We start from the raw sequence: 17825 nt of genomic DNA, 5'->3' as shown, positions 1-17825 counted from the left end.
CCCCTCCTGGCCGCCCATCCCACCAGCCCCCTCCCCCCTTCCAGAACTTTATTTCTTACCGCGCTTCCTTCCGAAGCCCGCAGCCCGACGACTCACCTTCCCCAGCCTCTCAAGATCCAGCCTGGTTCCTAGGACCGCCCCTGCCTGCCGCCAGGAGAGGACGCGTCCAGGAGCAGACCCAGGAGGTAATGGACTTGATTGGACCTCACCTTGGACAGTCATTTCCTAAAAAAGATGTGGTTAGGAGTCAGAAGCCTCTCCCATTTTAAAGCAGGTGACTAGAATCGAAACTCTCAATGTCTGTCTCACAAAACAGAGGAGGTTTCAAATCGACAAGTTATTCGGGCCCTTGTCAACCGTGGGATAATATAGACAGAATAACCCTTTCCTAATATAAGTAACTTGGGGACTTTATAGTTTATTTTAAAGATTCAATTGTGGTAAAATACACATAACATAAAATTTACCATTAGAAGCATTTTCAAGGATATAATTCAGTAGTGTTAAGTATATTCACGTTGTGTGAAACCAATTTCCAGAATTTTTTGATACTCATTAAACGACTTCCCATGGCGCCCTCCCCTGTAGCCGATGACAACTACTGTTTTACTTTCTCTAAGAATTTGACTACTCTCGATATCTAGTATAATACAGTTTGACTCCAAAGCCCACGTTCTTTTCCGCTAAGCACTTCATTGACCCGTCTCTCCGTTCATTCATTCAGGACACAGCATATGCGAGGATGTGTGCAGGTCTGGGACAGGCCTGAACCCAACTAGCTACTTAATGGCTCTGTGTTTTAGCTCCTGCTACGCCTTCTTCTTGGCCTGGAAGGCTCTTTCCCCTGTGTCTGTCTTGGGAGCACCTATTTATAATGAGCTCACGCACATGGGAGCTTCTTTCAAAAACCTGCTGGGCTCTATAGCCCTTAGTCCCATTTTCCTCCGTGGCGTGCTCTACTCCAAATCTGTAGTTACTGGAACACTTTACTGAATTTCTTTGTTTACGTGTAGGTTACTTGAGAACGAGAAATATATCAGGTCCATCTCTGCATCGCAAGTACCTGGCATAGCATGGACAGATATGGGGGTTTGGTAAATGTTTGCTGGCTGATTGGATGTCCGCTCAGTTAGTACTGCGATCTTCTTCTGCTTACGTCATTACCTAAACCGTTACGTGATTCGGAAACGCAAACAGATTTTATCACACCGGAGCTGAGCTAGAGAAGCACCCTTGTTACTTATTGTGAGCCCTACCTGGGTCCCTTTTTCTAGCAAAGCTCAAACAGCCTCTGAAGCCTTCACTATCTTCCTAAACCTAAGTAGAAACGAACCATCGTTCTGCTCAGGAGCCACGTTGTTAGCTCTGGGACAACCAGCAAAGGCTGTATTGGTCCCCTGATACACTGACCTTTCTTCGGCCTGGGCCCCGTGGTCCAGCAGCGCTCCCTCCGTACAAGACTAGGGCTAAGGGGAAGCTCAGAAGGAAGGGAGGTCACTGCAGCTTCATCTTCCCTCCACTCCAGCCCCACATTATTATGTTTCCCAGGTGCCCTCTTATGGGTCTTGAACCCGTCACAGCCCAGCCCAGTACAGGCCAGCCCAGGGACTCTCTGGGGCTAGCTTCTGCTTCCCCGGGCACATTCCAGGCCATCAGTGTGCTTCTAAACTCTGAGACTATGTATCGAAAAGACTGGTGAGTTGAAAAACATGAGGGCCTGGTCCTCTAGCTTCTCAGCCAGTGTCTGAGGTGGCAGATTTTTCTTGAACTCTGTGTTATCTCTCAATTAGCAGATGCAGAGACTCAGCTAACAGATGCAGAGACTCAGCTAACTAGAAAAATACAATAGGAAATACCATTCACATTAACAACCAACAACTATCTAGAAATTAACCTAACAAAGAATGCATGAATCTTTTATGAAGAAAAAAATGAAAATTATCCATATCATACAGAAGGTCTTAACTAATAAGGAGATCAAGACTGTTCACCGGGCATTGTCCACAATAGCTAAATTGTGGAAGGAGCCGAGATGCCCTTCAACAGATGACTGGATCAAGAAGTTGTGGTCCATATATACAATGGAATATTACTCAGCTATCAGAAAGAATGAGTTCTCAACATTTGCTGCAACATGGACGGCACTGGAGGAGATAATGCTAAGTGAAATAAGTCAAGCAGAGAAAGACAATTATCATATGATTTCTCTCATCTATGGAACATAAGAACTAGGAAGATCGGTAGGGGAAGAAAGGGATAAAGAAAGGGGGGCGGTGAGCAGAAGGGGGAATGAAGCATGAGAGACCAAGGACTCTGAGAAACAAACTGAGGGCTTCAGAGGGGAGGGGGATGGGGGAATGGGATAGACTGGTGATGGGTAGTAAGGAGGGCACGTATTGCATGGTGCACTGGGTGTTATACACAACTAATGAATCATCGAACTTTACATCAGAAACCAGGGATGTACTGTATGGTGACTAACCTAATATAATAAAAAAAATTAAAATAAAAATAAATAAAATAATATGTCTTTCATTTCTTAATAGGCAGTTAAACAATAAAGTGTTCATAGTCCTGGTGCAGTGTTTAATGACTTCTGTTTCAAAACTTAGTAATCTTTAGAATCAGACAGTGTCTTGATTGGCTATCTGGGAAATATCTATAAACCAAAAAGTAAGGTTGAAATGGTCCCCCAGAGGACTTTCATAAACAGCCAAAAGAATACCCTAATAGTCCTTACAGAAAAATAATTTTTTATTATTAAAAAATTAAAATGTTTTTCATGAGAGACTATGGACTATGAGAAACAAACTGAGGACTACAGAGGGGAGGGGGGTGGGGGAATGGGATAGGCCGGTGATGGGTAGTAAGGAGGGCACATATTGCATGGTGCACTGGGTGATATACACGACTGATGAATCATCGAGCCTTACATCGAAAACCGGGGATGTACTGTATGGTGACTAACATAATATAATAAAAAATCATTATTAAAAAAAAAATTAAAATGTTTTTTAATTTAAATTTTTTTCCTTTAGTTTTATTGAGTTGTAATTGACGTATAACATTGTATATTTAAGATGTATAACATATTGGTTTGATACATGTATAATATGTATAGATTGCAAAATGATTACCACAAAAACTTTAGTTAACATCCTTCACCTCATGTAGTTACAGATTTATTTTGTCTTAACTTTTAAGATCTACTCTTTTAGCAACTTTCAAATATAAAATACAGCATTGTTAACTGTAGTCACCATGCTGTACATTCCGTCCCCAGGATTCACTTATCTTAAGTGAAGTAAGTTGGACCTTTTGACTACCTTCATCTATTTCCCCCACCCTTCTACTCTTGCCTCTGGCAACCACTAATCTGTTCTCTGTTTCTGTGAGTTTGGCTTTTTCAGATTTCACATATAAATGAGATCATACAGTATTTGTCTTTCTCTCTCTCTCTGACTTATTTCACTTAGCATAATGCTCTCAGGGTCCATTCACGTTGTCAACAAATAGCAAGATTTTCTTCTTTTTTATGACCTAAAAATATTCTGGGGTGTGTGTGTGTGTCACGTGTTTTGATCCAGTCATCTGTGAATGGACACAGGTTGTTTCCATGTGTTGGCTATTGTAAATAATGCTGCAGTGAACATGAGGGTGCAGATTATCTCTTTGAGAGAGTGATTTTATTTCCTTCAGATCTATACCCAGAAGTGGAATTGCCAGATCATATGGTAGTTTTCAGAACTTCCAGACTGTTCCATAGTAGCTGTACCAGTTTACATTTCCACAAACAGTGTACAACAGTTCCTTTGCATCTTTCTAACACTTGTTTATCTCTTGTCTTTTTGGTGACAGTCATCCTACAAGCAGTGATGTGATATCTCATTGTGGTTTTGATTTGCATTTCCCTGATGATTAGTAATGCCGATCACCTCATGTACCTGTTTGACATTTTATGTTTGGAAAAAGGTCTAGTCAGATCCTCCACTCATTTTGAAATCAGATCTACCTATCTGTGTATCTAGCTATGCTATACTATTGAATTGTATGAGTTCTTTATTTTGGAAATAACTTCTTATCAGATATATGATTTGCAAATATTTTTTCCCATAGGTTACCTTTTTCATTTTGATGATGAAACAACAAAATGTTTTCCTTGTTGTGTAGAAACTTTTTAAAGTTCGATGTAGTCCCACTTGTTTAATTTTGTTTTGTTGCCTTTGCTTTTGATTTCAAATTTAAAAAGTTACTGCAAAGACTGATGTGAAGGAGCTTACCCCCTGTATTTTCTTCTAGGAGTTTTATGATTTCAGGTCTTTAGTTCAAGGCTTTAATCCATTTTGAGTTGATTTTCGTTTGTGGTATAAGAGAAGGGTCCGGTTTCATTCCTTTGCGTGTGGCTGTTCAGATTTCCCAATACCATTTATTGAGAAAACTATCTTTTGTTTTATGTTTTTGGCTCCTTTGTCATAAGTTAATTGACTATATATGCGTAAGTTTATTCCTTGGTTCTCTATTCTGTTCCATTGTTGTATGTGTCTCTTTTTAACCTAATACCATACTATTTTGATTATTATAGCTTTGTAATATAGTTTGAATTTAGGAAGTGTGATGCCTCCAGCTTTGTTCTTTCCCACATTGCTATGGCTATTTGGAGTCTCTGTGGTTCCATACAAATTTTAGGATTGTTCCATTTTTGTGAAAAATGCCTTTGGAATTTTGATAGGGATTTCATTGTATCTGTAGATTGCTTTGAATAGTAGGGACATTTTAACAAAATGAGTTCTTCCAATCCGTGAGTGTGGGATATCCTTCTATTTATTGGTGTTTTTAATTTCTTTCATGAATGTCTTATAGTTTGCAGTGTATAGGTTTTTAACCTCCTTGGTTAAATTTATTTCTAGGTATTTTATTCTTTTTGTTGCAATTGTAAGTGGGATTGTTTTCTTCCTCTTTTTGATAGTTTGTTATTAGTGTATAGAGGGGCAACAGATTTTTGTATATTGATTTTGTATCCTCCAACTTTACTGAATTTGTTAATTAGTTCTAACAGTTTCAGGGTTTTCTTTATGTAATATCATGTCATCTGCAATTTTACTTTTTTGTTTCCGATTTGGATGCCCTTCATTTCTTCTTCTTGCCTAATTGCTGTGGCCATGACTTCCAGTACTATGTTGGAAAAAAGTGGTGAGAGCAGACAACCTTGTGTTGTATCTGATCCAAGGGGAAAAACTCAGCTTTTCACCATTGAGTATGATATTTGGTATGCATTTGTCATATGGCCTTTATCATGTTGAGGTATGTTCCCTCTATTCTAACTTTGTTGAGAGTTTTTGTCATGAATGGGTGTTGAATTTTGTCAAATGGTTTTTCTACGTCTTTGGAAATGTCATATGATTTTTATCCTTTATTTTGTTTCACATTTATTGTGTTTCACATTGATTTGTGGATGGTGCACCATCCTTTCATCTCTGGAATAAATCCTACTTGTTCATGATGTATGATCCTTTTAATGTTTTTGTGAAATTTGGTTTGCTCATATTTTGCTGAAGACTTTGGCATCTATGTTCATCAGGGATATTGACCTATCATTTTCTTTTCTTCTAGTGTCCTTGTCTGCTTGTGGTATCAGGATAATGCTTGCCTCAGAAGATGAGTTTGAAAGTGTTTCCTCTTCTAATTTTTGGAAAAGTTTGAGGAGAATTGGTACTCTTTAGCTGTTTGGTAGATTTCAGTGAAGCTCTCTGGTCCTGGGCTTTTCCTTTTTGGGAGGGTTTTGATTAGTGATTCAATCTCATTGTTAATAATTGGCCTGTTCACGGGGCGCCTGGGTGGCGCAGTCGTTAAGCATCTGCCTTCAGCTCAGGGCATGATCCCAGTGTTCTGGGATCGAGCCCCACATCAGGCTACTCCACTGGGAGCCTGCTTCTTCCTCTCCCACTCCCCCTGCCTGTGTTCCCTCTCTCACTGGCTGTCTCTCTGTCAAATAAATAAATAAAATCTTTAAAAAAAAAAATAAATAATTGGCCTGTTCAGATTTTCTGTTTCTTCTTCATTCAGTCTTGGTAGTTCATATGTTTGTAGGATTTATCTATTCTACGTTGTCCATTTTGTTAGTGTATAATTGTTGATAGTAGTCTCTTATGATCCTTTGTATTTCTGTGGTATCAGTTGTTATGTCTTCTCTTTCATTTCTGATTTTGAGAACTCTCTGCTTTTTTCTTGTGAGTCTAGCTAATGTTTGTCTGTTTTGTTTATCTTTAAAAAAAACAGTTCTTAGTTTCATTAAGACAACAAAAAACAACCTTTTACTGTCTTTTTAGTCTCTGTTTCATTTATTTTTACTCTTGGTCTTTGTTATTTCCTTCCTTCAACTAACTTTGGTCTTAGTTTAGCCTTTTTTCTACTTCCCTGAGGCATAAATAAAGTTGTTTATTGGAGCTCTTTCTTTTTTCTTAATGTAGGCATTTATTACTGTAAACTTACTATAAACTTTCATCTTAGAACTGCTTTTGCTGCATCCCATGAATTTGTTGTTATATTTCCATTTGCATTTGCATTTGTCTCAAGATGTTTTTTTCTCTTTTGATTTTGTCTTTGACTCAAGACATTTTTTTATTCATAGAAGAATGTTTTATATGCATATTCAGGAATAGGTAGTGTGTTTTAACATGGTTGGTGATCTGTTATTTAACCTCAAAAGATTAGAAGTATAAGTAACTGTCAAGGAATAGCTAGACTGGAACAATGGCAGAATCAAGGTTTCACAGCTGATAGCAAATGCTAAAAACAGAACTTAAATGGAAAGCATTCGAGGACTCTTTAAGACAAGGGTGAACAAATCTCTGCAGACCTGAAGAATTTCTTTGCACTTAATTTATAGTCAGGTTAATAATTCAAGTCATTCAAGAAACATTAAATTAGGTTATTTATACTACATTTTTAAAAGTGGGAAATATGTAATATATTTTCATAAGCATGTTTTATCTTTATAATTGTAGCTGAAGATTATTTTTGAACACTTTGAACACTAACTCTGTGCTAGGTTATGCTAATCCTTTTATTTGCATTATCTAATTTATTCTTAAATAATCCTGGGAAGTAGTTTAGTATGTCCATTTTACTTATGAGAGAATTTTCACTCAGAGAGTTTAAGTAAGCAAGATAGAGTTTTGCAGCTAATGAATGGTGGAATCAGGATGTTGAACCTATGTCTGAATATCTCTAAAAGTACCTGCTTTTAGCCAGTACAATGTGGTTCATCCATATAAATTAAATTACTTTGAGCTTTACAACAACCATTCTGTATTTTAAGTCAGCTACTATTATCCCAGTTTGAGACCCAGAAAAGTTAAGTAACTTAGATAAAATAGTATAGCTATTAATTAGTAATACTAGAATTTTGTTGTTGTTAAGTGTTAATTTTGTTTCCTTGCCTGGAAAATGTATTAGTGAGAAACATTTCCAATACTGGATAAATTAGTTTTTACTGAAATAATTTTAAGTTTATTTAACTTCCTCAGTTTTTGTCTACAGCAAAGGCTTTTCCCATAGGTTTCTCACAAGTTAAATAAATTATGAGCCATGAAGAGTTTTGAGATGCTCTGTTGAGACATAATAATAATAAAAGCTAACTATTTTGGAGCACTTGCTACATGCCAGGCACTATTCTAGCGTTTTGTTGGCTTTAACTAATTTAATCCCTAATTTAATCTCTAATTTAATCCTCCCTATGTGGAATATGTTGTTCCTAGCCCTGTTTTACAATGAGGAAACTGAAGTGCAGAGAGGTTAAAAAATGTGACCAAGTTTACCCCATCCTAAATAGCAATGGAAATGAAATCTGGCAGTCTAGTAGCTTTGGAGTCCAGATACCTGTCTGTTACACTATGTAAACTGCCTTCCCCCCAAATAACTTGAGGCATATGTTTTCAAACTCAGTATAGTCTATAGACTGTGCCTCTCTTAGCCTGTATGTTGTGTTTTATTTTATTTATTTATTTTTTAGAGTATTTATTTTAGAGAGAGAGCATGAATGGGAGGGCCAGAGGGAGGGGGAGAGAGCATCTCAAGCAGATTCCACGCTGAGCCTGGAGACCAAGTTGGGGCTCAGTCTCACCACCCTGAGATCACAACCTGAGCTGAAGCCAAGAGTGGGTTATTTAACCGACTGCGCCAGTCAGGCTCCCCTATTGTGTTTTATTTTTTACACTGATTGAAAATAGAGACTGGAATTACAAAGGAAGAAAAATACATGTAACATTGAATCAATAGTTTATTTTGATGGTTAGTAGACTTAAGTGACAAGCTGTAATTTCATATTTATCCACAAGATGGTGAAATTCTCATTAGTTTTTAATTCCTTGAAACCCATATAAACTGTTAATTTATAATCTGCATTCGACACTATTTATTATAAGCACTCTAATTTCTTTTTACAGCCCATCTGCTGGCAAGGCCAAGATTAGAACAGCTCATAGGAGAATTATGATTTTGAATCACCCAGATAAAGGTAGGTAAAAATTCCCATTTTTTCATAATATGTGGATCTGAATCTGCTCTGAGTTCTTTTCAGTTTACTTAAACTCATTGTAAGTGATATATATATATAGTTGAAATGGAAATTTATGTGCCACATGTATTGTGATTTTTCCTAAATAAATAAGCTTTTGGATTGGAGTTCAGTAACCCACAGAAGCGGTGGATTCATATTATCAGCTTTCAAGAACTTAGTTACTGATTTTTGTATATGTACCTAGCCCTTGTTTGAGGCTCCTAGCACTTTGACTGGGAAAGAGAAAACATGAGTTATGGACTCTATGTAAACTGATATGGGCATCATGAATTATGTTTGTTTAACCTTAAACATAAAAGTACAAGATTTAGAGGATATCTTCTAAATCTCTGTACTATGTCATAGATAATTCTGAATTTCTTAATTTTATTCTGGAAGGCTCTGAGGCTAAGCCATTTGTTTTTAACTGGCCAGGTTTTTAATGTAAATTTATCTTACAGAAAGACAATTATTATAACTTTAACTACACTACAGCTGCTTGAGAGAGAAAGCCCATATGTTCATTACTGTTTCTTCTCTAAAATAACAGATGGTAGAAAGTTGCACTGTATTTCAGAAGTCAAGGGTGCGGTGGGGGAGGAGAGAGAAGGGTTTTTTGGATTCTTATTTACAGACTTTCAGTTTTCTAATTTTTTTTTAAAAAAATTAAAAACAAATTTTAGATTTCTACGCATCCTCACTGACACCAAAGTAGGGCATTCTTTTTCAGTTTTCTCAATTATGTACTATAAAAATTCTTTTCACTAGACATCATCTTTGGCTTTTTTATTTACTGTTCTTTAGTATGAATAAACAAGAGAATAAACTTTGAAAAGAGGTTTGCTTAAAATTTCTAAATAGCTTCATCAGTTACTGAAAGATCCATTCAACTAATTTACTTCTCATTGTGGGCTTTCAGAGTAATTGACTCAGAAAGAAATGTGTTTAAAGTGCCTCCTTGAGGCCCTCTGTCTCATACTAAACATCCTTTGTCCCTTCCAGGTCAAGTGTATGCCCTTCTCTGATTGATTGCAGTAGGATCAGGCACTCATGTCTTTCAGATGATTGACAAGTTGTTGATTGTGCCTACTGGCAGGGAAGCAAGTTCTAAAATGTATCTAAGAGAAAATGTATTTTTAGATACCGTTAGTAAAAAAAGAAAATGTGTATCCTGTGAGCCAGTAGTATTTACAGAATTACTTGATTTACTCTGAGGTCATCTATTTATCAGAGGTGGGATTGTTGATTGCTTGTAGTATGCTTATTAATATCCTGTCTGGCCCTGTGTGGGTAGCAGAATGTGAGGGAATGGACCTAGAAGCCGGAGGCTGGTGTTTTTGTCTGGCTTTTGCCTTCTAACTAGCAGTATGACCTTGAACACTCCCTTAACCTCTCCAAATGTCAATTTTATCTTCTACAAAATGAAGGGATTTATTTCTAAAGTCCTTTTTGTTAAGTAATATAATATCTTTTTATGCCTATTCAATTAATGAAGAAACTGTACCCTATATTTCTATTCAGATCACATTTTTCACTTAAGAAAGATGCTTTTAATCATTTTGGATTATTGTACCCTCTAAGAATGTATTGACAGCTGTGGACATTTTGTTCATAAATTGCTCATTCACCCATAATTTTAAAAACATTTGGAGTTTCAGAGAGTTCACAGATTTTCCAACACCCATGCGTATGCTCACAGTTAAGAACTCCTACTCTAAAAGTAGGGTGAATTAAGGAATATTGACATTACTGGAGGGAAAGTATTCATGGATGATGGAGCTGGGAGATGATAATTCATAAATCCTGAAATGGTCTCTTGAGAAGGTGGTTTTGTTTTGTTTTCTTATTAATGAGAAGAAGGTAACAGATTTTAAATAAAAATGTCTCATTGTCCTCGGAGAGAGAAAGCTAGAAATATTTGGGGAAATATGAGAATGGGCAACTTTTAATTTTGTCTCCTCTTTTTTTAATTCGTTATCATATTTGCTTTGGCCAGGGCAGCACTGGCCGAGTGTTATATAGGTAATTGCAAAAACTTAAATCCTCTACTCCATGCTTCTGAAATTCATGAATGTACCCCCACTTCATCCCAAGTCACTTTTCTGCTGGCTTTGCTGCCAGCTAGTAAAAAAGTTAGAACTTCAAATGTGTGATCAGCTGTAATTTGTCACACATTTCATTATCAGCTTATGCAAAGAAAGTGACACGAGAAAATTAGGTGTGGGGATGGCTGAAAATAAATTTTTTGTAACCAGTTTTAAATGAGCATTCAGATGTGTTTTGGTAAAAAGTAAATTCTGCTATTCAGTTTAGTGAGATAAAATCTCAGTTGATCTAATGCTTTCAGATGGGTATCTTTTAGATTATGCTTTTTTAAATTGTTGAAGAGAGAGGTTCGTTGTTAGGAAATAAGCAGTTGATATTATGCTTAATGAATATAAAAAGGAAGACAGACTAGGTAAATATGAAAAGCTGTAGAACCTCAGCGATCTCTTATAAACTGTCTAATCCAGTGCTACTCAAAAGTATAGTTTGCTTGTTCACGTGGGCCAGTTTTTTAACTGTATGTGACAAGTTACGAACGGAAATCAAAAGCATTTGGAAATCCTTGTAGCGGTTTGACATTGTGGTAACATCCAAATGTGTGATACTTTTGTAATTTGTAAATGTATTGGTCCACCACAAACTGGAAATTTTTTTAAAAGTGCTTCTTCACCATAGTTTGAGAGACACTGATCTGATCAATGCTGCCTGCTAAATCAGGACTGTTTCTGCTCTGTCCTGGGGAAAATGTCCTGTTAGCTCTCCTTAAAGATTTTTTGTGGTGGAGAACTTCCAGCTTTACAAGAAGCCCACTGGTAGGCAGCTCTAACTACTAGAAAGTTCTTCCTTATATTTAACTGAAATCTGCCTGTCTGCAGCAGAGATTCTCATCTTTTTTTTATTTATGTCCCCTTTTAATAAACGTACAGTATTCTCACTCTTCTTTAATATTTAAATAGGGTGCCTGGGTGGCTCAGTCGATTAAGCGTCTGCCTTTGTCTCAGGTCATGATCCAAGGGTCCTGGGATTGAGTCCCACATTGAGCTCCCTGCTCAGCGGGGAATCTGCTTCTTCCCTAAATTCTCAAATAAATAAATAAAATCTTTAAAAAAATAGTATTTAAATAAAAATTACATACTGGGACTAAAAACAAATCTAAGTATACCATTGAATGGATTTTCCCTAATTACTCTCATTGTAGAAACAGCTAAATTTGACAAAAAGTCCTGGTAATAATATATTACAATTTATTATGATGTATTACACTTAAAAGATGTAAACAATTACAAAAAGAAAGACATGATATGATCACCAAGAGTCAAAATGAATTTACTAAGAAAAAGTCATGCCTAATTAGCTTGATTTCCTTTTTTGATAGATGTAACTAGACTATACTTGTTTCAAAGATCTCATCTTTTCTTCCCCTTATTTCAACATTTTAATTAGATTTAAGGCTTTGTATTTGAGTTAATAACTTTTTTGGTAAAAGTATAATTTTGTTTTATCCACATTGATTTTCCTGGATAAACGGTGCAATCTTTAAAAGGTAAAGAACATGGCTTATTCATCTTTATAATCTCTATGGCTGACACTTAAACTCTTAATTTTTTTTTCATGAATGAATAAATAAGCAAATGGATAAAAAGAAGGCATACAAATAAAATATACAGGTAAAATAGAATTGGGGTGGATAACTAATACATAATGATCATATGGAAAATTTTAAAGATTTATTATGCTGGTTGAAACCACCTATAACTATTCTTTCGTTCATTCAGGAAGTATTTATTCAGCTTCTCTAATGTGCCAGATGTTGTGGTAAATATTGGGGCTTTAACCATAAAACAGGACAACTAGATCCTTGTCTTCATAGAGCATGTATGCTGATGGAGGGACAGACAAAAAATAAGTAAACCTTTTTCACATTGTAGTAAGTGTAGAAAAGGGTGCAGCAGACAGAGATACAGAATATGAGAAAGAGGCAGCTTTACATAAAGTGACTGGGAGGAGCTCTGATGAGGAGAGACCTAAAGGATGGAAAGAAAGTGTCTGTGTGAAGAATGGTTGGAAGGTCAGGGAACTAGCATATGCAAAGGCTCTAAGGAAGGAAAGAATATAGTGTGCTTAAGGACTTGAAAGAAACTAGCTTGATAGGGGTGTAATATGCAAGGGGAGAGAGAGCCTGAAATGAGGTGGTGTTCACATTTTGAAAACTGTAGGTATGCTTTCTGATAATGAAACGCTGTATTTGCTATGTAATACTTGGACTTGATTCTAAAGACAGTGGGAAGTTTCTGTCGGCTTTTAAGCAATAGAGTGATATAATTTAATTTACTTTTTAAGAAATCACTTTTCTCCTCAATCTGTCCGTACGTCTTTTTATTTTTAAATATATTTCGTATTGAAATATAGAGGCAGAAAAGTGGACAGATCATTAAGTATATTTCTATGTAAATTTTTACAAACACCCATATAACAAGCCTCCAGGTCAAGAACTGGAACATCATCACACCTCTGAATCCCCTTCATGAGCCCTCCCAGTCTACTTCATCTCTAAAAGGAACCACTGTCTTGGAACCAATATCATAATTTACTTTTGCCTCTTTTGAATGTGTGTAGTCATTTGCATCTCGCTGCTTTTAGTCAGTATTTATCCTTGTGAGAATCATCCATATTATAATGTGGAGCAATCGTGTGTTCATTCTCATTGATATATAGCTGCCTTAGCAAAGTGATCCCAGTCTTTTGGTACGAGTTGAGACCTGATTTGTGACCCAGTATGTGATCTACTCTGGAGAATGTTCCATGTGCACTTGAGAAGAATGTGTATTCTGTTGCTTTAGGATGGAACGTTCTGAATATATATGTGAAGGCCATCTGGTTCAGTGTGTTGTTCAAAGCCCTTATTTACTTGTTGATCTTCTGCGTAGATGATTTGTCCATTGCAGTGAGGGGGGTGTTAAAGTCCCCTACTATTATTTTATTATTATCAATGTGTTTCTTTGATTTTGTTATTAATTGGCTTATATAATTGGCTTGCCCCTATATTAGGGGTATAAATATTTACAAGTGTTAGATCTTCTTGTTGGCTAGAACCTTTAATTATGATATAGTCTCCTTCCTCATCTCTTATTACAGTCTTTGGTTTAAAATCAAATTTGATATAAGGATTGCTTTCTTTTGATGTCCATTAGCATGATAAATGGTTTTCCACCCCCTCACTTTAAATCTAGGGGTGTCTTTGGGTCTAAAATTGAGTCTCTTGCTGACAGCATATTGATGTGTCTTGCTTTTTATCCAATCTGATACCCTGTGTCTTTTGATTAGGGCATTTAGCTCATTTACATTCAGAGTAACTATTGAGAGAAAGGAATTTAGTGCCATTGTATTACATGTAAAGTGACTGTTACTGTATATTGTCTCTGTTCCCTTCTGGTCTGTGTTACTTTTGGGCTCTCTCTTTGCTTAGGGGATCCCTTTTAATATTTCTTGTAGGGCTAGTTTGGTGATCACAAATTCTTTTAGTTTCTGTTTGTTCTGGAAGGGTTGTTTGTTTGTTTTATCACTCCTTCTATTTTGAATAACATCCTAGCTGGATAAAGTATTCTTGGCTGCATATTTTTCTCATTTAGCACCCTGAATATATCATGCCAGTCTTTTCTGGCCTGCCAGGTCTCTGTGGATAGGTCTGTCAATCTAATGTTTCTACCATTGTAGGTTACAGTACTCTTTTCCCAAGCTGCTTTCAGGATTTTCCCTTTGTCTCTGAGATTTTTAAGTTTTACTATTAGATGTCGGGGTGTTGACCTATTTTTATTGATTTTGAGGGGGGTTCTGTTTGCCTCCTGGATTTTGATGCTTTTTCCTTCCCCAGAAGGAAGTTCTGTTATAATTTGCTCCAATATTTCTTCTGCCCCTCTCTCTCTTTCCTCTTCTTCTGGGATCTCAATTATTTTAATATTGTTTCTCTTATCTCTTGAATTCTCCCCTAGTGATCCAGTAGTTGTTTATCTCTCTTTTTCTCACTTTCTTCTTTCTCCATCATTTGGTCTTCCATGTCACTAATTCTCTCTTCTGCCTCATTTATCCTAGCAGTTAGAGCCTCCATTTTTATTGCATCTCATTAATAGCCTTTTTGATTTCGACTTGGTTAGATTTTAGTTCTTTCATTTCTCAAGAAAGGGATTCTCTAGTGTCTTCTATGCTTTTTTCAAGCCCAGCTAGTATCTTTATAATCATTACTCTGAAATCTAGTTCCACCATCTTACTTACATCCATACTGATTAGGTCCCTGGCAGTCAGTACTGCCTCTTGTTCTCTTTTTTGAGGTGAGTTTTTCCATCTTGTCATTCTGTCCAGAGAAGAATAGATGAATGAAAGAACAAAATACTAAAAAGGGCAACAACAACCCCAGAGAAATATACACTAAACAAATCAGAAGAGACCCGAACCCGGGGGATGGGAGGGGACGAGAGAGTGAGAAAGAGAATATAATTAGGTGAGCAGAATAGAGCAGTACACTGGATTCTGTGTGTAGTTTGGTCTGTTTCTTAGAAAATTGTAATCTGTTTCCCAAAATTGTAAAGAAAGAAAAATTTATGTGTACAAAATTAAAATTAAATACAAGAAAAGGATAGAATGTAATTGTAAAAATGGAAATTAAAAGACAAGAAAAAACAAAAAGAGAAAAAAAAAACCCACAACAAAAAAAGGAAGGGATATAGATATACAGGTGAACAGGGGCTCCTGGGTGGCTCAGTCGTTAAGCGTCTGCCTTCAGCTCAGGGCGTGATCCCGGAGTTCTGGGATCGGGCCCCACATCGGGCTCCTCTGCTGGGAGCCTGCTTCTTCCTCTCCCACTCCCCCTGCTTGTGTTCCCTCGCTGGCTGTGTCTCTCTCTGTCAAATAGATAAATAGAATCTTTAAAAAAAAAAAAAGATATACAGGTGAACAGAACAGAGCAATACACTATCTCCTGAGTATATTTTGGTCAGTTTGTTAGAGGAAACCACATCTCAAAATTGTGAAGAAAGAAAAATTTATATATACAAAAATAAAATTTAATATATTGAAAGGGTAGAATGTAACTGTGAAGATGAAAAATTTTTAAAGATTTTATTTATTCATTTATTTATTTGTCAGAGCACAAGCAGGGGGAGCGGCAGGCAGAGGGAGAAGCAGGCTCCCTGCTGAGCAAGGAGCCCAGTGTGGGACTCGATCCCAGGACCCTTGGATCATGACCTGAGCCAAAGGCAGACACTTAATCGACTGAGCCACCCAGATGTCCCTAAAGATGAAAATTTTAAAAGATTTTAACAAAACAAAAAAACAAAAAACAAAGAAAGGGAAGAAGAAAAAGAAAAAAACTCCACAAAAGAACAAAAAAGAGAATATGATCAGACAGGTGACTAGAACGGTGCCATACACTAGATTTTGGGTATATTTTAGTCTGTTGGAAGAAACTACATCCCAAAATTGTAAAAAAAGAAAAACTTATATATATACAAAAATAAGATTAAATACAATGAAGGGATAGAATGTAACTGTAAAAACGAAAATTAAAAAAAATATTTTAAAAAGTTGATAAAATATGAAATTGGTTGAAAAGGGAAAGAAAAATTAAAAAAAAAATTAAAGTCGATAGATTAAAGAATCACGGGGGAAAAGCCATGAATTCTATGTGCTGTATTCCCCTAGTGCTGGAGTTTTGCAGTTCTCATTGATGAGTAAGCGTGGTCGTGGAGGTATGTTCTTACTGATCTTCTGGGGGAGGGGCCTGTTCTCAAGTGATTTTGCCCCAGGCAGTAATTGTACCGCCCTTGTTGGGATGCCAGGCTAAGTAATCTGCTCCTGTTCTATTTGGCTTTGCTCTATTTGGCTTTTGTTCCCTAAGACTTTCAAAGCAGCTTTAGAGGATGGGAATGAAAATGGCTGCCTCCCAATCTCCAGCCCCAGAGCCAAAAGCTCGTGGGGGGGGGGCCCTCCTCAGTGAGTCCTCAGAGAAAAGCAGTCAATCACTCCTGTCTCCCTGGTCTCTGGCCATACTCCATGCTCACCTGGCCTGTGACCAAGTGTTTCTATCTCAGGCCCATGACCCTGTTTCAAGTCTCCAAACCCTGCAGATGGGGAGAAAGGGGGGTCTAGCCGATTCTGCTGCTTGTTGGGCCCCTGCTCAGGAGCAGTTGCTCCACCATGTCACAGTTTCTGCTTTATGGCAACCGCCAGCTGAGAGCTCACTCTTTGCAGCCTGCTTCCCCATTCTGATGCCTGGGAGCTCTGCTGCACTCAGGCACCCCCAGTCTTCCTGTGACCCCGAGGATCCTGAGACCACACTGTTTCAGCTAGGTTTCCACCCCTGTTTAGCCACCTGCGCGAAGTCCCTCACCAGAGCAGACTTCTAAAACTTCGATTTTATGCTCCACTGCTATATCACTTGCTGGTAGCTGATTGATGGAGGCTCTCTTCCCCCCGGGGTCTGTCTTCCCATATATCACTTCAGATTCACTTCTCTGCACCTCCTGCCTTGCAGAAAGTGGTCTCTTTTCTATTCATAGCCTTGAAGCTATTCTTTGATCTCCAGGTGAGTCTGCAGGTGTTCAGAGTGATTTGATAGCTATTTAGCTGAATTCCTGGGACCAGAGGAAACTAAGGTCTCCTACCTCACCATCTTGAACTCACTCCTATCCTTGCTGATTTCTGCTGTGGTTGTGTGTGTTTATTTGTCCATTTAGGTTTTGTTTGTTTTGCTTTACTTATTGTGATGATATGCTTATATGATTTGGGAACAGATAATTTAGAATTGTTGTGTTTTCCTTGTGGATTGACCCCTCCTCATTTTGAAATATCCTCCTTCATATCTAGTAATGCTTCTTGCCATAAAGTCTGCTTTACTTGAAACTATAAATTCACCAGCTTTCTTTGGTTACTGTTTACATAGTATATCTTTTCCCATCTTTTTCTTCAGTCTTTCTGTATTTTTATTTTTGAAATTTGAAGTTTGTCTTTTCTAAGCAGTTGGGTTTTAATTTTTTTTAACTTATTTATTTACTTGGAAGAGAAAAAGCCATGCACATGCGCCCATGTGAGTCAGAGGAGGGGCCGAGGGAGAGAATCCCCAAGCAAACTCTTTGCTGAGCATGGAGCCCAGCGTGGGGCTCAGTCCCATCACCCATGAGATCATGACCTGAGCCAAACGAAGAATCAGTCACTCAACTGACTGAGCCAT

General features: G+C 37.3%; 1 protein-coding gene across 3 annotated transcripts in view; it reads left to right on the top strand.

The window, feature by feature from the left end:
* The window catches only part of DNAJC15 (DnaJ heat shock protein family (Hsp40) member C15), an 86769-nt gene that overhangs the window by 44723 nt on the left and 24221 nt on the right, over nucleotides 1-17825 (top strand). For all 3 annotated transcript variants that reach the window (XR_005832810.1, XR_005832806.1, XM_040623124.1), the window contains exon 5: nucleotides 8445-8515. Coding sequence is in view for 1 of the 3 variants with exons in the window: in XM_040623124.1 (XP_040479058.1) it covers nucleotides 8445-8515 (71 nt within the window). In the remaining 2 variants the exon portion in view is untranslated. The remainder of the gene's footprint in view (nucleotides 1-8444; nucleotides 8516-17825) is intronic.

This window comes from Ursus maritimus, unplaced genomic scaffold, assembly GCF_017311325.1.
Source record: "Ursus maritimus isolate PB19 unplaced genomic scaffold, ASM1731132v1 scaffold_10, whole genome shotgun sequence".
Taxonomy (NCBI): Eukaryota; Metazoa; Chordata; class Mammalia; order Carnivora; family Ursidae; genus Ursus; species Ursus maritimus.
Note: the sequence above shows the minus strand (reverse complement) of the source record. Positions and strands in the feature narration are given on the sequence as shown.